This window comes from Xiphias gladius, chromosome 22 (genome assembly GCF_016859285.1).
Source record: "Xiphias gladius isolate SHS-SW01 ecotype Sanya breed wild chromosome 22, ASM1685928v1, whole genome shotgun sequence".
NCBI lineage: Eukaryota > Metazoa > Chordata > Actinopteri > Istiophoriformes > Xiphiidae > Xiphias > Xiphias gladius.
The window spans coordinates 11,449,550-11,472,823 of NC_053421.1; the positions used below are offsets into that span (position 1 = coordinate 11,449,550).

Sequence of the window (23,274 nt, forward strand, 5' to 3'; positions counted from 1 at the left end):
TACATTACAAGCATAAAATTACTTTACATCATACAATGTGATAAATTACAACTGTTGAAAGCTACCATCATTTATCTCTTTTGTGGTGACAGGTTAGCATTTTCTTTTTCACTACATCTGAAGTAGTTGTGAAACAGCACAACAAGGGTGTCTATTGATGTTCTCCACCGCTGATCCCATTCTCAAAATTTACAGCTCAACTTCAAAGATCTCACACATGATATCATCTAAAAAACTATCAAGCACCAACTCGACACGCTCCCTCATTCTCAGACACAACCATGTTACTGTCTCACTGCTTGAAGGCTTAAAAGCATTACCTCACACAGTCCGTCAATACAGACGTTAGAGCTGTCCTGTGAGCAGAGTGTCCCATCAGTAACTTTACTGGCCAAAGCAAAGAAGAAATCGTAACCTTCGGCAAAGCAGTACAGCTTACATACATCTTGATCTGGAAGAAAAGAGAAAAACCACAGGGGCCAGAGGCAACAAGCAAATGCTTTATTAACATCAACATGGCTAAATTTCTCTTTTGTCACTTCACATCTTTTTTGCTGAGTTATTTTCAAATTCAGCGATTGACTCACCATCCACTCTAGTGTATGGTCTCCAGGTGTAGTACCATCCTCTGAACTGTTTCCTGTTGAATTCGGCACACTGTTGCGCTCTGTAGTCAATGGCATTGGGGGGACAATCCTCAGTGTTACAAAGTTTGTACGACCTGGAGGAGCCCTCACAGAACTTCCCTCCATATGCAGGTCTGCCGAGAAGAATACATACCTATGTCATTAAATGAAGCTTTCCATTTGTGGTTTTTTATTTTGATATTCAGTGTTTCACTGTAAAATTATTTTCTTTGTATTGCTCTGATTATTTCTCATATGTATGTGATCTACAGAGAGAGCAAGTCAAACTGTCTTTTATTACAAATAACACTGAATTTCATGACTAATATGTGAATATTCTTCCCTCAATATGCAGCTGTGTGTGAGTGTGCTTTTGTGAAGGCTTCTTCAATCACAGGCGTATAACCCCAGGCTATGTTCCTTAAAATGCCTTCTACGGGACAATTACACCCGCTATGAGCCCTCCAATCACATTGTCACTTACCTCTTGCTCTGAGATTCCCCCCCTTTATATCTCTCTATTGTATGTATCACTTTTTAATCCCTTCTCTGTCATCTCTTCTACCCCCTTTCTCTCTCTCCCCTGCCTCTCTCCTCTTGCCTGTCTTTTTCTTCCTATCCCTCCATCGCCATCCTACCTCCCCCATGTCTTGGTCTTTCTCCTCATCACTCTCTGTTTAATTTAGCCAACCACTTGTCAGGATCTTGGCAAGACATGATAAAGGGGAGGCCCCGGCATTTAGAGTGGGGCCCCCTGACGGACTGGCAGTGCAAATAATCCTGAGTGACTGATGAGTAAGGGACTAAGTGAGCAGATAAGTGATGAAGTGACAGACCCATGTGAGGGATCGTCACTATTTTAATCACGTGTCTTAATATTCTCTTGGCCTTGAGTCAAGCAATCACAAACAATACAGACCATCTCTGTACCAAAGTGTCTCTACATTACTCCTCTGTGTATACAGTTGTTTTTGTTTATACGTTTTTGCCTGTTCACATACATGCTAGTTGTGGCAATTCCTGCATATTTTAGTGTATAACCATGTGTATACATTTACATGGTAATCGAGACATGACACACTGCTACAGGTATTTTAACACTGGTTAAGAGGAATTAATAGAATGGAATCTTGCAAATTAGGAAATGGTAAAAATGACATATTTATAAAAAAATATTTGTGACGTGATCGAAATGGTTTTGCTAAGTTGGCAAAAAAAATATAGTAAATGAATAGTTTTAGGGGTGGGTTTTACTGTTGTTTTGCACTTTTTGGTGGCTTAATTTGAACATATTTTGATGGTATAAAATTCTTACTTATTACCTATTTGGTTAAATGCACATCTGCAAATTGTCACTGCAATACGGAAATGTGAACAATTTTTGAGGCAAGAACTATTCCACTTAAAAGTGTCAGATTTATTAAGCAAATATACATTTTGGGAAATCTTTTTTGCTTTCTTGTTAAGAGTTCAATAAGAAGTTTGTTACCAACCTCATGGCTGTGCATTATATACAAAGTCTAGCTAAACGTAAAGACTAGAAGAAGTGGTAAATAGCTATCCTGGCTTTGGTCAATGTTTAAAAATTTGCCTGCTAGCATTCCTAAAGCTCACTAATTAACATAGTGTATCTAATTTGTTTATTCTGTATACACAAACAGAAATGTAAAATCAACAATCAATTGTTTTTAATTGGAGTTACATGCTATAATTAGGATGTTACTGCACCTGACTAAGAAAAACTTAGTTACAGCATTTAACGTCCCTTAAAAAACAAAAATTGTTGTTCTTACAGTTCTGTTTGAGTACATAAAAAACATGATACAACATGTTGACTAGTACTTAACAACGTGCTGGTAAGAGAATTTATAGCAATGGAGAGAGCCAGGTTAGCTGCTTCCATTCTTCATGCTAAGTTAAGGTAATCGCCTCCTGGCTCCAGTTCCATGCTAAACACAGAGACATGGGTGTTGTACCGACCTTCTTATGAAAGCCAAATACTTCCCAAAATGTCCAACTGAGCCTTAGTTGCTGATATTTACATTTTTGTGCTGTTCTCATCTTTGCTAACATGCTTTTTTTGAGTATTTCTCTACCTGGGGCTGTTACACTGCCTCTCTCGATAGGTGACTCCGCTCTCGCAGCTTCGTGAGCAGGCAGACCAGGATGACCACAACGACCACTGGCCATGCTGAGGCCTCGGGCCCTCATCACCTTGTTTTACACACTGGCCCCTACGGCACCACTGGAAAAACAAAGAGGAATTATGAGTGGGATAAAGGGAGGCGGAAGAAAGGAAAGACACACAAGCAAAGAGCAAAGTGTTTAAAAGTGTTTATAGCAGACAGACTTTCCAGCTATCCCTGTCCTTTCACTTCCTTATGATGACTGTCTGTCAAACCCTATCAGAAGCCTGTAGGATGCAGCTTTCAGGTTTAACTGCTGTCAAAAGGGTCTTGGTCTAGTCCTGGTTGTATACTCATAGTCTCTCAGGGAAACTCCAGTTGTGCTGCTTTTTGGACAGTCTCTACCCTGAGCTGTCATCAGCTGGAATTAACAGAGCTAAGCCAAACACAGCTGAAATGTGGAAAAAACCGTCTCATACCTGACAAGGATATTCTCCTAAAATAATGCAGTTCCCATTATTCTGCACATTTTCTTTTCATGGTGCCCTATGCTATATTTGACCTTTGCTTATTCCCTCATTCTCATATTCCCTCTTTTAAAAAGCAATTCAAGTAAAAAATATAACTACAAAAACATGATACATGTTGAAATACTGTTGCCAACAGTGCACAAATCAACATAGCAATGTTTCTTAACTGCTGAAAAAGATCGTTTTAAACAGTTTTAGTTCTGAAACAAAAGAATCAATATCTGCCAAGTGACTGAGATAATTGAACTTCTTTCCAGTGCAAATCAACTTTAAGCGTGGGGTATCTAAAGATTGTCTCTAGAGCACTGCATGAAATGATGGACGTGCTACAGGACAAACATGCTACTGAATCATGTTATTTATTGTATGTACTTCAAAAAAGGCTGAGTCATTAAACAACCAACCAATCACATGTTACAAAATGAGCAAAAATCCCCTAATGCAACATGAGGAGACTTTGCAAAATCTTAAAGCAACATTATGTCACGAGCTGTTTCCTGGCACAGTACTGGACTAGATTTGTACATGTCAAGATGACATCAGTCACAATATACTCAACTGCACGGTCCTTGGTGTGATCCCAAGAACCTTTACGAGCACACACACACTATGCACACACAACTCATGCATGAGGATTGATAGCGGGCATATGTTTAGCTGTTCTTGATCTCACTGTGTGTTCATGCACACGAGCCCACAGACACATGCCACCCTCCAACTAATCTCGTGGTCCTTGCCTACGAGCTAGAACAGCTGATTTCGCCTCAGTTTTCCCCCTGCAGCTGAGTGCCACAGATTCCTAAGTGAGCCTGTCATTGTTTGTGTTCAGTTAATTGTCCCGTGGAGAGAGAGGGCGGGATTAAACCATCAAGTTCAATATATTGAGAAGCAAATGTCGATGAGGGGCTGTCAGGGGAGAGAGGGTAAGAGAAAGAGCGAGCCTTGGGGAAGAATCATCTTGAAAGAAGGAAAGAAAACAAAGAATAAATAAAGAGCACAGATTGCTTTTTGGCCCCAACCCCAATGGCATACTTTTGCCATGTCAGCAACAAACCAATTGCAGCTGTTCCCTGAGGTAAAATAATGGAGGAAGCCTGTGGTACCTCTATCAAGAAGAGAGATTTTATTGATGATGCACTTAAATGAACTCAAATCTAAAACATAGTAAAGTCATCCCAAACTCTTAACTTAGTGGATGTATTAGTCTGTGCTAGGACACAGTGACATTGGTTTCTGAAACGGTGCTGTTAAGAGACGTGCAGTGTCACACAGTTCAAGGCCTTTTGTTTTGAAAGGGCCAAACTGTGTGGAAGTATCAACACTTCATAACAGTAAAACACTCAATAAATGTTACTTCTATAATTGTATCTCCATCGATTTAGCCTGTTCACCTTATAAAATACTATCACGCTTTGTGCCATTTAATCGCTCAGAGTAACACCCTTGGAGGTATCCTTAGGAAGAGGAATGTATATTAGTGCCTGTGTGTGAGATATCTCTCTAAGTTCTAGCCCTTTTATACTAAATGTCTTGCAGTTGATAATACTAAGCAGAAGATTGAAAAATCTCTGGCCCAAGTGATGCCTTAAAGGGAAAATCTGCTCTCAAAATTGAATTCACTTATTTCACTGGTCTTGCGCAGCTCAGTCTGTGAATACTGAGTGTGGAACCTGTAAACTATCACTTTCAATGCTCTTGTTTCAGTTGTGTTGTTCCTGGAGGGCAGAGAAATGTTTGTGAGAGGCTCTTGTTCGGTGCCTTTCATTTGTGGATTTATTTGGTAAGACGTTGCCATGGAGCAGTGTATTGGCAACAGTCAAATAAAAAAAAAAAAAAACAAAGCAAAAAAAAAAGTCCTCTTTTGAAAACACAAGGCAAGGTTTATTCAAAGACACATCTACTGCAAGATCATTTTGGCTCCTTCGGCTAAAATGGAACAAAGGTTATCTTAGGATGCTATGATTAAAGGGTAACTCTACCTCTCGAATGGATGGTGTATTTAAAAAAAAATAAAGATTACTGACATCCTGGAGAAAGAGGTATGACCACTTGAATGGCCTCAAAGGCAATGGATAAAAAAAACAAATAGAAGTGAATGGATTCTCATGCCAGTCATGTGATGCCATTCTTGAGGTGACAAAGCCTGTGAGTGTTATCATCCATCCCACTTTACCCTTTACACAAACACACACACAAAAACATGTGTTAAGTCACCATATCAGGGCCACAGGCAGAGCCTTCTGCAGCTGGCATGAATTTGGTCTCACACTTCCTCCCAACACGGTGGCACCAAAGAGCCTTGCAGATATCCTGGAACACCATGAGAGAAAGGAAAACGGTAAATTACATAGCAATGCTCAAGTGTTTTCTTGCTCCAAATTTCCGAAGTCGGATGATCAGTATCCTTCTCACAACATCTGTAAACAAACCTAGCAATGGGGAGAACAATAAATTATGATAATATTGTTATTTCGCCTCTTGAGAGCTATTAAAACATGTTGATGGAAACTTGGGGACTATGGATCATCTGACTAATGATCTTCTGGCAAGCTATCAGTGTGCAGCAACCTTGTATCTCCAAAATATTTATGCTTCAGTAGCTAGGATAACAAAATTTGAGAAGAAAAAGAGGAAAATACATGAAATTTGGTCCAACTGATGCAAGGCATTATTCCACAGGCAATGTAATGCATCAGTGATAATAATACATGCACATCCATCATATCTGTTGCAGAATGACAGAACAATCAAATGAAAAATACCTACATTCAGTATTTTTATATATACACAGACATTAAAATGAAACGACAGTCTCATGCAATAATGTGCATTAACAGGGCACAACTGCCTTACCAAACTTACATGATGTCATGGCTGTGTTTCTCAGCAGTAGTCTAAAAGATTCAGATGGGAACACCGGGTGGTTTCCCTGCTCGCATTGCCTGAGAAACATGGCCTGCTACATTTTAACATCAATTCTATTACTATCTGAATGACTATATCAGATTTTGACAACTCAGTGCAGATGCTGACAGGCACCTCGGCCTCAGCTTGTTGCTGCCAAGAGCCACCATGGAATTCATCCCAAGGCCTATTTGTCCAGCTGTTTTTGCTCGCTCAGGCCTTTTGTAGCAGTTAAAATGGCAGAGAGTGAGCGAACGATGGAAGGAGTAGACAGAGAAGTGGGAGGGAGAGGTGATGGACAGAGTGAGACAGAGACTGAGTTAGAGAGAGAAAGAGAGCAAAACACCCATACATATTATTTTGCTTTTTGCTAGGGTAACCCAATTCTATCTAACCACAAACACCATGGAGAGTATCATCTGGCTCCTCTAGTGGTACTTTATCTTGACAACACCTGCCAAAAAGTTTCATGAAATATGAATTCATTAAACGATGAATTGCACCACAGAGGCTGATACTTGAGTGTTTTTTATGAGTAACAAGTGTCTGGAAAGACAGTGAGCATGAGGGCTGCTTGGGGATTTTTGGGTCCAGCACACCTTGCTGCTACCAGGTGCATGAGCAGAGACACTGTAAGACCAAAAAACAAAACCATGAGGAAGCAATTCTCAAATATCCTATAGCTGAAATAATGCACGGATGTTTCAGAGTGTAGATGAGTAGGCTAAGGAGGATACCATGTGTCAATATCATCGGTTCAAATCCAGTTGATAATCTCTGTGACATTTTAAGGCCTCTTTCCCAACTAGAAACCAGGCTTTCATGTTGCACAACAATGTTATCATACTCCATGCTTTTCAATAAAATAGAAAACTTCAAGAGTAATTGTATAAAAAAGGAGCAAAGCAAAATAAAATTCTGTCCTTTCATATCAGTAACTTGAAGTCTTATAGTAAGATTTGAGTTTAAGATTTCTATCTTCTTGGAGGAAAAGATGTTGGCCTGTTTATTTTGGGGTGAATTGGTTTACCAACAGAATCCATTTATGACCAATCTCTGCAGGGGTGGACTGACCTGCAAGGGGGCAAAAATGAGCTGTGGTCCCTTATAAACCACCACCACACCCACCTCCGTACCCCAACTTTGTTTGATTATAAGTTGATTTAAATGTGTGTGTAAATGTATTTGAGAACATGCTCTATGTAAAAATGATAACTGAAATATTAAAGGTATTGAACACAATCTTGGAGATAGGACCCCTAGACCAACACTGCATCAAAAATTGTATTTATATTAATCAATAATCTAAATTAAGTTATGACAGATCAATTGGCTGGCAATGAATTGGGTTTTGGGGCTCCTCAGTCTGGGTTCCTGAGATAGATCCCTGCTTTGTCTAGTAATCCAGCCATGAATGTTTAATTTTACCATCATTAGTGGAGTTCAGTATACTTTATATTCTTTTATACGTATGAGAGCTCTTTGCCAGAATGGCCACAAAAGAAACCAAATGCCACTGTCCCAAGGAAAACAAACAAATACTGACTCCACTGACTCCTTTTTTTCTTTTTTTAGGTGCCCCTCTGGTTGGTGAGGTTTAGGGGTACCATGTTTGGACCCATGAAGTTCCCTAATCCAGATGCAAGAACACCAGTAATTTAAAACACTTTAAGAGTGTCATAAAACAATTAAGTAATCAAAATCCTATCTATACTCAGGAAGTATATGTCAAACAGCAACATCAGCAGTAATGAGACAATTGGAGAGCAACAAGGAGAGATTCCCATTGGCAACGCTCCAGTGTATATTTAGTCACCCATCCCAGTGAGTATTTCATAGGCAACACTATAACTCTCACAGTTTTTTTGTGTGTGTGTATGTGAAAGAGTGAGTATGCATCCATGTGTGTATGTATCTTTCCTTTATTCTTCCTTTTTTCCTCTGCCTCATTCTCCCCATCCCTTTCTCAGTTTCTTTCTCTGTTTTTCCTGGGAAACAATTGCCATCAGATTTTTTTTAAAACTAATTAAGCTCTCAGGTTTCAGCGAGTGTGTTGAGAAAGCCCCTTAGAGAATTGTGGCACAGGATTTTTAAATCATTTTTAAATCACAATGGGATGGCATAATAGAGTCAAAATCAATTTTACCTTCTTAAAATCAAGGGTGCAGAGTTTGGCCTTCTCCCCAAACTGCCATTTGCACTGTGTGTCTGCATCGTACAACTCGCCTGGCAGCTTCTCAGGGTACGAATACTCCTTGACTGCTTTGGGTTCATCTGATAGGCACAGAGCCTGGGCAGAACTGGAGGAGAAGAGAGGTGAATAAAAAAGTAAAATAAAGTTCCAAAGATAAGGAAAGATGAGGGAGTGAGCAAAAGTGGCAGAGTGAGAGTGAGGACAGCAAAAGAAAGAGGGGAGTCGAGTCGAATAGGTCAGGGAAGGAGACGGGAAGAAGGAAAAGCATAGAGATAAAACAAATCATAAATATTAAAACAACTTTGGTGATATACAACATGCATGCAGACATAAATGGTCAAACAGACATATGATTCAGTGTCAGGCTTTATTAGTGCAAGGTAGCTGGTAAATAAGGCTCCCTGCTGTGCACACAAAACATCCACAACAAAGAGCATCAGTCCATGACATTCCTTTGTTTCCCACTTTGGAGAGTACCGTAAAGTGTTGCCATGGAGACATAATAAATTGCCAAACTTAAACCCTGAGAGCAATGTTTCTAATGCATCAGACACTCAATTATGATGGACATAAAAAATCCTTGCCCATATCACTCATATCCTAACACCAGCGGGGGGTTTCCAGTGTTAACTGATATCACTGTTACTATACAGAGATGTTTTACAGCTTAAACACTGCAGGCAGGGAATATAATACAAAAATATGGTTGAAAGAGCATGAAAAGGCAAAATATGTTGGAATGGTTCAATGTGCCAGTGAGTGGTCCTGATTTCTTTTGCAGAGAATATGTGTGTCTGTGTGTGTGTGTGTGTGTGTGTGTGTGTGTGTGTGTGTGTGTGTGTGTGTGTGTGTGTGTGTGTGTGTGTGTGTGTGTGATCTTCCATTGCTCTATCAGCCCTATGTATCTACAGAGAACAATGGCTGTTCTGCTAGTGCAATATTCTGATTTTCTACATTATTCACATAAGGTTACAGTGTAAACACCTCAGCAGACACACAAGTAAGGTTTGTGGGTAAGCATGCATGCACGCAGGAACTCACTCACATATAAAATTACAAAGCCAATGTAGATAATTTGCAGGATCTCAGGACAGATTCCCTTTAGAGTAGCTTTTCCTATTCACTGCAAGAGGCTTGGAACGAAATGTTTTTCAAAAAAAAATTAAGCTGTAAGCACTGTACACCACAAGATTGTCATCAGCTGAAGATTTAAAAAAAAGCAATCTGAAAAGCACCTATTCTTTTCTATGATTCACTGCAGATCTCCTGACTCATCTCTTCCATAAAACAAAATGCTGGGCATTTTCTATCCCCCATGGTTTGTTGATACATCAAACACAAAGACAGCTAAATCATGTTATGTGGCTCATGAAAAAGCCTCAAAAGTCTTGTTGACATATGCCAATTACAAGACTGGCAAGAGGAGCAGTGGTCACAGGCAGATTCTCGCCTGAAAAACTACTCTATGACAATATTCAATTACTATCACTGAAAATACAGCTTCAAAACTCATCACTGATAAATATCAACACCCCTGGCAGGTTCAATAAAAAAAAAAACAATCTGAGCTTCACCGAAGTGGTATTTAAAGGACTAGCTCAACATTTTGGGAAATACAGTCATTTGCTTTCTTGCAGAGAGTCACACAAGAAGATCAATACTACTCTCAGGTCAACAGTAAACATTTAGCTGGAGCCAGCAGCTGGTCAGCTTAATTTAGCATAAAGACAGGGAGAAACAGCTAGCCTGGCTCAGTCCGAAGGTAACTAAATGCACTAATGAGCACCTATAAGCTCGCCGATTGAAAACTGAAGTGTGAAAATGACAGTTTGCAGTTTTACAGGGGGTTATGTGCCAGACTATTTATTGGACTCTACACTCTGGTAAAAATATTGTTTTTACCCTTTTGTTTTTTTATGGATGTGTCAAGAAGCTGTGATCAATGTTTTCCCCTTGTTTTCAGTCTTAATGCTAAGCTAAGCTAACCGACTGTTGGCTCCAGCTACATACTTCTCATAAAAACTTGAGAGTGGTGTCAATCTTCACATCTTCACATGTAACTCTTAGCAAGAAAACATATTTCCCAAAATGTCACAGGACAAGCACTTTTACAAGAGAAACAGAGATGTTGGCTATAAGGTGTCCAGTAGTCCAATATGTTTGACTCTGGGAGAAGTAATGGGAACACATCAGTAACTTTCATGTGTCACTGACTTTTTGATGGCTTTCAGCAATGCTCCTACGAACAAAAACCACTCCAAGTGGCTTTTAAGGGGATTTTGCTTCCCCTGCCATGAAAGTTGTCCATCCATTTTAGGCATGACAAAGTGCTCAGATAAAGCATCTGACTATACACACAGTGTTGGCACAGACCTCTTTGTCACAGCTGCCTGAGGAGAGGCAGATTTAGAGTGAGTGTGAAGTAGAACTCTGCTGGCCAACACAAAGCTCCCCTCTACAGCAGATAAAGTTAGAGACATTTCGGAGTCTCATTTAACTCAATGAGACACACTTAGCCAAAAACATTTAAATATGATAACATTCTGCTGATTGCAATTAGGAAAACGTAAAGCATTTCAGCATTTTTATCATTCAGTGATTATACAGGAGAATGACCCTTGGTTGGTTCAGTGGTGCAGAGATCCCCTGCACGTGGCCTCAGGGGGTGATGGGAGTTTAATATAAGGCTGACAGGCCTAACAAGGGTGAGGTCACTCTAGCTCTAATAACTCAGCGAGGAAATACACTGTCTGTCTCCACCACTCTGAGAGGGGAAACCTGACAGTTCAGTTAACACAGTGGTAAATTTAGTGGAGGGCACTGGCTTTGGGCTATCTGGTTTCAAGTACACACACGCGCACGCACACACACACACACACACACACACACACACACACACACACACACACACACACACACACACACACACACACACACACAGACACACACACACACACACATACACATTCAAAGAAACATAGAAACACAGCCAGACACATAGACGGTATGTCTGTGATGCTTGTTTTTCGCTTGGGTGAGCAGGCTGCATGCATGAAAACGTAGTTACTGCACGAACACACAATACATATGCAATCTGTAAAACAACACTTACAGGAGAATAGCAGCCCCACATATCACTTAACTTAGTTGCTGTGTTAGCTATATATTTCAGCCTCCCACACACATACTACATCATGTAGGCTCGTTTGTCCTTGCTTGTGCAAAATAAAACAAGTCCTGTAATCATTATAACATAAGTGCAGTTTTTCACTTGGCACTCTTTGGATCAGAGCAGCATTTGAAACTGATGTATCTGCTGCTGACATGTTTTTCTACAACACATGTTCATCTATCAGTAACACATGTTGGATAATGTAAACACAATGCATTTTAAAAGTGTCTATTGCCAGGAGAACTCTTGTTTTAATAATTTTTATTTTAAAACTGAAACGGTGCTTTATGTTTTTGTTGCATGAGCACTAAAAAGCTGGCGTGAGGATTTACTCATTACTCATCAATAGGGCATATTCATGTGCCATAGCTCTTATGTTCTGAAAACTTAATAAGGCTCTTGAAGCAGCGTTACCCATAAATGTCAGTATTAACAATACCTGCTTATTAAATCAATCCTCTTTGCATTGCACACCACAACAAAAGCATAGCAGTAATGCTAACATATGGCTTCTTACTTGAGGAAGCGGCTGAGGTATTGGCGGCTGCAGGCAGACCAGGAGAAGATACCATTGTGACCGGCTAATGTGGGAGACATGATGTTGCCCTCTGACTTCTTACAAACGTTACCCTCACCATCATGGACCATTCCAAAACTGGGGAGTTAAAAAAGGAGTATATGTAATAATAATATTATTGATCAAACTGTAGAAGACAGGCTGTACCATATGAATGTGTTTGTAGAAAGGGTGAGCAAGCATGAACCGCAACATTGCATTACTGTGAGCACTTAGAGGATTAAAACTTCATCATCAGGCTGCAAGTTTTTGTACGTATGTATAGATAGAAAAAGGCCTAGAAAACATCTTTTGCTGTCCATGCCGAAATCATGTTTATATTCGTTACATGTCAATTGTACATTAGAAGTAGGCAGCATTTGTTATTCTATTGGATGGTTTATTCTGACACATATTTAACACATCCTGCATCATTTTTGGACACATTTTTCAAGTTTTTTTTTTTTTGGAAGTGTTCGGGTATAATGCACAAATGAACACACATCAGTTTTTTTTTTCATTATGAGAGCTAGAGAGGGATGGAAACCCTTACTTGTGTCCGGATTCATGGGCAATGGTGAATGCCAGACCCAGGCCTGTGTCTTCATTAATGGTACAACTCCGGTACTTGCTGCACATCCCGCTAATTGGAGCAAAACCTGAAAAATTGGTGATACAATTTTACAAATTGTATATGTAAAATATGTAAAACTATATGTAACAGTTCAATATTTGATCAACCAGGTCTAACATAACCTTTAAATTGTTGATTACAATGATCATTGTCAAGCTGTTTTTACTCCTACTTATGAAAAATATTTAACTTTTTAGCTTTCAATGCATTATCATTGAAAATAAATAAGAGGATCCTCTCTGATAGGAAGCAGAAAACTCATTCTAGTCTGAGGTAGTTGTGGACTGCATGCAGAAGACATATCAAACACACCATAACTGGGTTAAAATCACTCCATATGTTAAAATATGGGACTCTGTGGTAACATTCCCAGATCCTCTTGCCACCTTTTACTTCACTTTAAAAAATTCTTTCTCTGTTCTGTGTTCACTTCTTTCTAATATCCCTCCTTTTCTATTAAACTCCCTTTTACTATTCAGCTCCCTTTATGCCTCTCTCTATCCACTCTCCTTCTGGCTCTCCTCACATAGACCCTCACACAGAGCACCCCTGGCTCTGAATCAAATCGGATAATACTCATGGGGGCCTCCCTTAATGTTTTTTTCTCAGTGTTTCAGGGAGAATTTAGCCTTGTGTTTTGTTATTTCACAGCGAGTGCAAAACCCCTAAAGTAAGGTTCACATGTACAAAACTAATGTGAATAAATCATAAGCAGCCAAATTGACTGTGAAAACTGCTAGTTGCATTTTTGTGTCAAGAAAGGTAGATCATTGATATTATATACTGGTTTTGAAATACGGAGGAAAACATTGAGGGATAGGGCTGTAACAGTTATGCAAATAAACTATGTTATATATGAACTGGTCATTTTGCCTTGCATCTTTGGGAATTAGTCTGAGCTAACTCTTTTTTGACTGCACACGCACAGAAACACGCACTCACACATTCCTTTGAACTGGGCTGTCATAGCAATGATTAGGGCTAATGTTAGCCTCAACACTTTGAAGTCAAAACTTAAGTCTGGGGTTTGAAGGAAGTGTGTGTTTGTATGCAAGTGTATGTGACTGTGTGTGTGTGTGTGTGTGTGTGTGTGTGTGTGTGTGTGTGTGTGTGTGTGTGTGTGTGTGTGTGTGTATGTGTCTCTCTGGAATGGAAGTTTTTTCTCACAGTTTGGAAGACAACAATGTGTTGGCATTGTCATTACCACAAACAAGCTGTTGTTCGTTTGTTAGATGGTGTAACACTGATGATGACTGTGTGTTCTTGTCTGTGTGTTAAAAGTAGTTGAACTCTGTTCTGTGATGTAAGTGAAAACACGATTAGCATTTTTTGTTTTCTGAACTTATTACTTATTTTCTTCTGGTGTCGCATCTGCAATAAGCTGCATTATTTTTCTACAGATCTGCATCTTATACACAATTTTTTTTTTTTGGAAGAGGTCAAGATCCAGATGTATCAATCAAACTGCCCATCTGATCGTCTTTTTCCTGCTCACAACTGATTCTTTTTCTGTTTATCTGCTGTTAAACTTTATATTATTCCATATTACTACATACATGTGTGATACTGTGGGGCAGCATAGATCTGAATGCTGCAAATCTTTTTAACATCTGGTGTGGCTGGTGTGATGCTGGGTCACACCATGTGACAGATGACAAGGGCATCTTCCCAGACAAAGGCAGACATTAAGAGAGAATAACATATTTCTATCAAGCGCAACAAAGAATGAATAAGGACAGATGGCATACATGTGACTTTTTTGAAAATTAGTGAGTTTCATGAAAAACACACTTACAGTCACACTACTCATTGTTTCAACATTTGGCCCATTGCATTTGCTTCGAGTCCTTTGTATTTTCTCAAATTACAATTTTAAGCATTCTCTTACTGTACAATCTACTCCTCAATGTTTGTTTGAGCATTACAGTGATAAACAGGGCAATAGAGGCGTACCAAGAGTGTCACAGGGTTCGTTCTTCCATGAGCAGATGTCGAGTCCTGTGAGGAGGATGGCGTGGTCGTGGTGGCGTCCCTCTCTGCCTCCCAGAGTAGACTGCCAGTGGCAGAAGCTGTTCAGTGTGTGGTCTGCATGGTGGTTGATCACCAAGCCATCCTGTGAGATAAATCCGATAAAAGGAGGCAGAAATGGAGACAATATTGTCTTCATGGAGAGCAGCTGTGAGCACAACGTGTTGTGGATTTCAGTGACAAAGTTTCAGTCAAATTAAACGCCATTGCCTTCCCACTTCCTCCGCTTAGACAACTATCAATAAAACCTGCTCATAACTCAATAGAATGAGATGAAGCAATGCTTTGACATTTATTGCTCGTTTTTGGATTACCAGATCCTTGCCTGGTCTTTACAATCACTTACCAAGATCTAAGACTACTTTTTTAAGTTAAAGGCAACATGAAGATGTGAGAGAGGACACTGATAAAATAAACAGCTAGGAATAAAAACTGTCTCTTAATTTTTTGGTATTTTGATAATCGCCTCTTAAGGAAGATTGAAATCTATTGACATCACAGATGGATAGAAACCAGAATCCGTTGTCCTCGAACTGCTTGACTCTTGACAGTACCCTCCTGTTTCTTCATCCCTCTCTCTCCTTTTCTCTTTTGCTCATGCTGTCTTTCCATCCCCTGCTCTCCACAAGAATTTCCCTCCTGAATCTAGCAAACATCCAAGGAAATGTATACCCTATAATTAGCCACTGTAAAAGTCCTTAGTAGTTAAAATCTCTAAGAAACATAAGAGATGTGGACCTTCAGGCAAGAAAAACAACAAATAAACAAACAAATTATCTGTTTTTTGCATTCCCTTTGTGTCTGAAGCTCCATAATGTCACTGCTAACAAAGGTCGGAGTGCTTAAGGTAAGGACAGATACTGTTGGTGTTCTTGGAGTCTCTTTTCATGAATGGATGTAAAATCCTTTATGTGAGAAATTTTCAAACCCTTCAACCCAACAAAATGTTCAATTAAAAATCCATTGCCACCAGTCAGTGCTGTTCTAGAGGCTGGGTTTTGGGGCATATGGAAATTTCCCCTCTCACCACTGACAGGCTTTGAGATGCTCACCTGCTCTTCATCCAGAAGCACAAGGCCCACTATCACTATGTTGATGTTCCCCCCTATAGTACCGTCTTTGAAGAGGCTGGAGACCTAGAAAACACACAAACAGTTGTTATTACATATTGCTAACTCTGTTATTTACAAAATGCTTTAATTTTCTTCAATCTATTCATCAAAATCCTTTCACAATTTCAAATTTCTGTTTACAGTTAAATATCTCTCAAAGTGACTTTGAGAACAGTTAAAGACGTGTAAGACTTGGCTACAAGACAATCAAAGACATCCTCCTTCTGAACACAGGCTCAGCTGTTTATTCCCAACCTCATTCCCTGTTATCCAGTTAAACCTAGTGAGCATAGAAATTTTCACAGAGATTTGAGTGGCTTGTTGATGTCATAAGAGAGTGTTTTTCTGTCGTAACTGGAAGTCTTTCAACACAGACCCATCTCTTATAAAGTGCCCAAATTGTCAGAATGTAGCATACTGTGCCCTCAAAACTCCCAAACACTCCCTGCATCTTTCACACATACAATCAGCTAATCACTCATCTAAAGAACTTACCTTAATCATGAATACTACGCACCAGTTTGGTTCTCTGTGTCTGCCTAATATTGTAAATGCAAAAGTGAAATCATGAGATTATTGTGGTTTCTATTTCCATACACACTTTAATTATATTAAGTAAACTGTAAGTGCACTATATTAAGTTTAGATAAAGTCTGTGTCAAGGAGACAACATACCTTGACATTCACAGAGAAATAACAAACAAAACCTTTTTGATGGTATTGCTGAGGTATGATAGCCACAACTGCTGTTTCCAATTCAGCTTCAGCTTGAACTTGATATCCGACCATCACTCATAACAGTCTAGGCTTTGAAAGTGGACTTCTTTTGCCGTTGTTGTTGTTGCTCTCTATCTTTCTCTTGGGCCCCATGAACACCTCAGGTGCCACTCACTAAGCTTTTTTTTTTTCTCTCCAGGAACACTCTCATTCATTCCTTATGTTCCTGGTGTTTGGTCTTCTTCGGCGCTGACTCATGAGAAGACACACGGCTGTAGTTTGTTACAGAATTTAAGCTAAATTTTGAGGTCAAAGAGGCAATCAAAACCACTTACTTAGACTAAGATATCCTGAAACACAAATGTGTGACAGAGTTTCAGACTTACACATTTCAAGAGTGAATCACTGTGTTTTAACTGCCTCGTAAAAGAAACATTCACACCAGTTTCCATTGAGCTTCAGTGTCAAATCTGTAATTACAAAATGTTTCTGAAGTCTTTCCACTCTGCAGCGGAGAAACCATAAATCTACGGAGATGCTGGAACATTATATCAGATTTAATTTTCACAAATAATAAATAATCTTTTCTGAGACCCATGGGTGCTGGCAGGTGGGTTAGGGGGCTGGGTGTTTTCTGTGAAACTCCATACTGTATTTAGGTGACTCCTCTGAGGCGGGCCGTGACTACTCCAACTTGGTTTCTACCAGAGGGAACCATGTTTTCAAAATAGACGGATTATCTTTGGATTTGTCAGTCAGTCTCTAAGTAGCAAAACGAGCGTGACAGAATATGCTTGCGGATCAGCTGAGAGGGACAGGGGGTCACTTTGAGCGTTGTGGCGATGATCTCACCCAGATATCAGTTTCATGCTTTTAGTTGTGCTCTTTCTGATAAGTGAGAATGGAAGACAGGGGTGTCCAGTCACTAAACTCAAATCTATGGCAAATTTATTTCTGCTGATGTTCACCCTTTACATGCTGGATAATGACAAAACATATAAGAACACTTTTGAATTCAGGCAACAGTCTGGCAAGAGTGTAACATGCCAAAACTTAATTTGATGAGAAGAAACGTGCTAACTAACACTTGTTGTACTGTTGTTAAATCCACTTGTAAAGATTTACATGTTCATTCTTACAGAAAGCTGAAAAACATGGTGTAGCTAGGAGAAAACATATCCTACATCAGCATGCTAACATGCTCACACTGACAATGTTAACATGCTTATATAAAGAAGGTATTTTTACATTGGTCAGCATTTTAGTTTAATTATCAAATGTTAGCGTGCTAACATTTGATAATTAGCCCCAAACACGATTTACATCTGAGGGCTGATGGGAATGGGTTACGTTATGCAGGTATTTGGTCATAAACCAAAGTATTGGAAAAACCATCCCGTAATTAAGTTTCTCTCACCATATTAAGCACAGTAAGAACATATGTGGTTATGTTCTCATGGCCGTGGTTGTCCATCATCTCTCTATCCACCACCACCAGCGTCTCCACGTTGAGCTTCTGATTGGCCTGGTTCTTCATCAGCACTGCCCTTTTGATCCTGGGGATAAACTTGTACTCATCGGGGAGGATAAAAACATCCTCTTCTGGTGGTTTGGGCATGTCTGGAAGAACAGATGGAGAGAGATAAAGGCAGTTACAATTTATTAACTGCTTTGAAGCAAAGCTACATGGTAACAACTGAACAAACTGAATGTAGCTTGAAGTAACACACTGCGGCCAGCAGAGTCAACATGTTTTGGAACAAACTGTGGGATAGTGGGTTGTAAGTGATTGATGAAAGAAAAAAACAATAGTGCATATAATAACAATTTAATAGCAGTTATAATGTCCATTACAAATATACAATCTTTCCATCCAATAGCTGATTATACCGTATATTGCACAAGATTTGAAATGAACCTGTAGCCACTAGCTAAATGGTCTGCTTTACTTGTGAGTGTTAACCAGTGATTTTGGCAAGTAGCTGACAGCCAGTCTGGATGATTAACTATACTCTTACTTTCATGACCTTATGTCATGGATTAAAACTGCGCACTGAGCTTTTTTTCTGTTGTTGACTCTGGCGGTCTCAGTGTTATGCTACCATTAAGTAAAGTGTGAAACCACAGTATGTGATGTACAGTGCATTAGTAGCACCTACAGCAAGTCAATTTCCCTTGATATGTGACAGTTATAAGAAAGCTTGACATGCTAAAAGCAAATCCATTTTGCTGTCAGTGTAGTCACAGATATCTCTGAGAAATTTTATATTCTGTAGTTATAATACAATGTTAGATAATGATTGACAAAGGCTGTTTCTTGATTAATTACAAGAAATACAATCAATTCAGGAATGAACCTTTCACTGTTTCAATGCACATTTCAAACTTTGTTCATAAAGATAACTTTGAATGGGATCCAAACTTTTTTAAATTTGTCATTGATAAGATAAGGGGAGGCAATTATATGTATTATAAAAATTATGACGTAAATTCTAATGAATTCACAATACAAGCTTATTGTGAGGACTTATCAGCACTTATTTGTTAAGTGAACATTTGACTCAGACAAACACAATTAATCTTAACATCAAATGCCCATTTCTCCCCTGTTTTTAAGTTTCCTTTTGAAGCTGGGTCGCCTCTGGGAAAAAAGTCCCACATCCATACTCATTTCTACACTAGGACACAAGGTCAATAGTACACACCAGTTAAAGCAAAACACAGCCTAAAACCATTGTGGCTTTTGACATTATCACCTCAAATCTCCACGTACGCGTTATCAAGTTATCAAAACTTCCACCTATCACTGCCTGGCTGCGATAAACTTTAAAGGCTCGAAAGGTTGCTTATATAGGCGGAAAGCAGGTGAGCAACCAAAGTGCGTTTTTGACTAAAACATGGCACAGGTGCTCACTTATGTCACTCTATGGGAATGTAAACATCAATGTGTTTTTCACAGGGGACAGACAGCTGGGGTTCTGCAGGGTAATGGTGGTGGTACCAGTCCAATCACTGGCTGCTCGCTTTCAAATGACCCCTGTGACACCAACAATGTTAACTGATCTTGTGGTAATTTCTGTAGAGCAAACATTTGTCACAGTGTAAAGTGAATATAAAACATTTCCCATAACCTTTCACAGGTCTAGTCACAAATGAAGTCAACCACAAATGCCAGTGTGAATAGTGATAATATTGTTCAGAGTTAACACGTGTCATCAAGTGAAATAGAATTCAAACCCTCCTCTTATTGCAAAGTATTAGTGAATTTTGTCTGTGAAATCTACAATAATAAACACATTTCCCTCCAATTTAAAAAAGCTGCTTAACAGAATTTACAGTCTGCATTCCTGTGAGTGACAAGACACGTTGCCTTTCTCCTTAACACACACAGGGTAAATGTTATGTTAACAACGATACGTATTCTACTACTTTCATTGTGGTGTTGCATTTTAAAGGAGGCACCATTGTTGTCCTAACTACACAACTCGAGCTGTGTTGTGGAGGTTTTCTGCACTCATATGATGATATTAGCATTCATAGCAATTCAAATGAACACAGGAACATAATCTGGTGAAGGGATATCTCTGTGTCCCATTACATTAACTAACCCTGTGAGGCTGATTGCTAACAGAGTTAACCAAAAATGTCAACAAATAGAATTATTATCATACGTTAATCTTTTTCTTTTCCCTGTGAAACTGTAATTGGTGTGATAATTCCTAAAAATGTGTCTTAACCTCTCTGAGTTCAAACCATTAATTTAGTTATATCTTGATATATAACATTTTTAGTATGACAGTGCCTAAAATGTGTAATGTGAAATGGATGTCTAGGTGGGAACATTCTTCTTTGCTTGTCAAATGTTAACTGTTTTCATTTGAGGGATTGGAAAAGGCAAAAAATCACTACATGACAGTTTCAGAAAAAAAATCTGTTACATAATGAGTTAACGTAAAAGTGAGTTAAAGTAAAAACAATCTTTTATGTGGGAAAATATAGGTGAGCAAGATAAATCTTATTATAAAATCGGTTGTTGAAGTATTTAAAAGGACATCCTGCATCGTCAGTGCCCAAAAAGATTCCTGCATTGCTCTTCTCTTTTTACTTATGCTTACTTTGGTTTGTAGAAAACTAATGACATTTGTGTTACTCCAAGTAAGCTGTGTCTCCCTGATTACCCAACATGTGCATGGGAAGCAAGTGCAGGAATAATTAATGCATCTCAGCATTAAGAGGTGGTATATGAGTGTGCGCTTTATACTAATGTTGCATGTTACATGTGGACCAGAATGAGAAATTGCCCTTACATACATTTCTTCCGTCTCCCGCAGAAATGTTGCCTCTGCCTCTCCCCATGCCTGTAGTGACTGTCATGGCGGTGGCTGTTGCGATGATGGCCACTGCCGTGATGCTCCGTCGGGTCGCCATGACTACTGTTGCCATGGTGATAATCGCGGATGTGCCTTTGCTGTTTTTGCTGGCCCCTGTGGTGATCTTCATTCACTGTGTCGTAGGTGGGGTCTGTCGGTGAATTTGTGGATCTCTTGGTGACAAAGTCTCTGTGTGATTCGTGCGGAGTTGAGTCTGTGGATCGCTTCTGAAGCACCCGAGGCTGATGACCTCTCTGCTCTGTCCGGATGTCCCTCTCATTCTTGTAGAGGATGTGCGGTTGGTGACTGGTGGGTGCTGTGAAGTTCTCTCTCTGGGCGAGGCTGAGGGACACGGGTCTCAGAAAGTAGTCTGCATCCTGTGTTCTGATCAAACCTGACTAGAGAGAAAACAGACAGTTCCATTAGCTTTACGGCAGTGGCTCTTATACCTATTCATCCTGGGCCAATCTGTTGTTGCACCTGTGCTAATTTATATGCGCGCATATGGATTCCAAAATAACATACTTAGATAAAAAAATACATACTTGGTAAAAAAATATACTTTATTTTGCAACAATGGATGATGTTTGACTTTATTTTTACATCTACTTACTTTGCCTTTATTCAAGTTGCCACACTTGTGTCAAAAAATATTGGAAAGTGACCTGTAGAGTATATATTTTTGTCTAACCACCTCAACAGCTGACACAGTCTCATCCACTGAAAGTAGCCTAAAGGGATGTAGTCATATATTACAGATGAACAAAACAATAACCTTCTCCAGCTATTCGTTTAGCTACCCAATCTGTCTCTGTCAGCAATTAGTCAAGAATCGACTCTTGGGTCACTGTGAACCTGACCCCCCGAAACCTCTGTGCAGCTCAATTACTGGCCGTGTTTCTTCATGTTCAACATCTGTTTTGCTGTTCAGGGTCAGACATTATCTCAGCAAAATCTAAATAAGGCTAGGTCATATAGAAAGAGTTTCAAACAAAATAGCTGATGTGAGGATGAAAGGAGGTGGCATCTCTCTCATAAACAATGTATACGATCGAGGGTCTCGAGGTTTAGGCATTCCTCACTTTAGTATTCACATGTATTATATATCTAACAAACAAAAAATAGCTCATAAAGTATTATCTTAATATAAAATGTAACTAACCCTCTCTAAAAATACATTCTTAGATGTTGTGATTATTTCTTACTCTTTGAAACTGCTGTTCTTGAGGGCCATGTTAGGGTGAGGGCCCAACTTTAAGTACCAGTGCCTTATGCTTTCGATTTTAGAGGATCGGTTATGGGAAAGCCCATTATAAATCTCTAAAGGTTCAGCAACATATTTCTTCAGATGACCTTATTCTCTCTTTCTATCTCAGTCTTAGTCTCTTTGGGAGAGAGACAGTGACATTTTCAGCTTTCATATTCCATTTTCAATAAACTTCTATCAACACAGCCGACTCAGACACTTGGAGATTATTTAGTCTTGCTCTCTGCCTCTTTCTTTGTCTCTCTCAGTCTTTCCAAACACGCACCACATCTGTGTTGACAGTCAACTGGCACGTAATGTTTGGACTGTAACTGCACTTGGCAGTAATAGTAGTTTCCCTAAAATACATTTAATTGACCACAGTCGCCTTTTGTTTTTTTCACTTTGAGCTGAGAGGGGAGTGTGAGGTCCTTCATCACCGCAGCCTTTCTGCTGGCTGACAGAAACAGCCTGACACAGTGGCAGTGGTAAGGCTGTGGCTGTCCTGGGGTGAGTGTGTGTAGGTATGACAGTCTCAAGACAGTATCGGGGAGATGTGTGTATGTGGGTGACAACAAAGAGTGAGAGACTTGTGGAAAGACAGAGATTATACATGTCAACTAAATGTCTTTATATGTAGAAATTTTTGTTTATGTATTTGTTAATTAAAGTGGGACTGTCTCTAGTTGCAATTTTGCAGGAGCAGACCTCTATGGTGACGTTTTTGATGTTACTGTGATGATTCTCAGAAAGGATAGTAGGGGGAGAGAGTCCTTGGAAAATACTGTGACTGTATTATGCACTGAATTTGAAAATTGTGAACACAAGCCAATGCAGATGAGTCAGCTGTGACCACGATGAATGTACAGTTTATAGCTTTCATCGCATACTGTGGCTAAGAAAGTTATCGTGCATTAATGTTTCATTTGTGCATTATTAGTTCCACTGCAGCTAAATTGGCAGTCTTTTAAATACTGTAAAAAATATTTTTACTCACAATTTGCATTATCTAACAGCAAGAAAATAACAAAGAGATTTAAAATCCATGCATTCATCTGT

The 23,274-nt window shown here is 39.4% G+C and overlaps 1 protein-coding gene across 1 annotated transcript in view; it reads right to left on the bottom strand.

The window, feature by feature from the left end:
* Window positions 1-23,274, bottom strand: part of LOC120784414 (A disintegrin and metalloproteinase with thrombospondin motifs 16) — a 55,020-nt gene that overhangs the window by 18,468 nt on the left and 13,278 nt on the right. The window contains exons 4-14 of the mRNA XM_040118210.1: window positions 20,911-21,367; window positions 18,017-18,219; window positions 15,823-15,906; window positions 14,696-14,855; window positions 12,662-12,767; window positions 12,070-12,207; window positions 8,333-8,486; window positions 5,497-5,592; window positions 2,723-2,871; window positions 588-760; window positions 321-451 (exon numbers count right to left, since the gene is read on the bottom strand). Of these exons, the coding sequence (XP_039974144.1) occupies window positions 321-451; window positions 588-760; window positions 2,723-2,871; window positions 5,497-5,592; window positions 8,333-8,486; window positions 12,070-12,207; window positions 12,662-12,767; window positions 14,696-14,855; window positions 15,823-15,906; window positions 18,017-18,219; window positions 20,911-21,367 (1,851 nt within the window). The remainder of the gene's footprint in view (window positions 1-320; window positions 452-587; window positions 761-2,722; window positions 2,872-5,496; window positions 5,593-8,332; window positions 8,487-12,069; window positions 12,208-12,661; window positions 12,768-14,695; window positions 14,856-15,822; window positions 15,907-18,016; window positions 18,220-20,910; window positions 21,368-23,274) is intronic.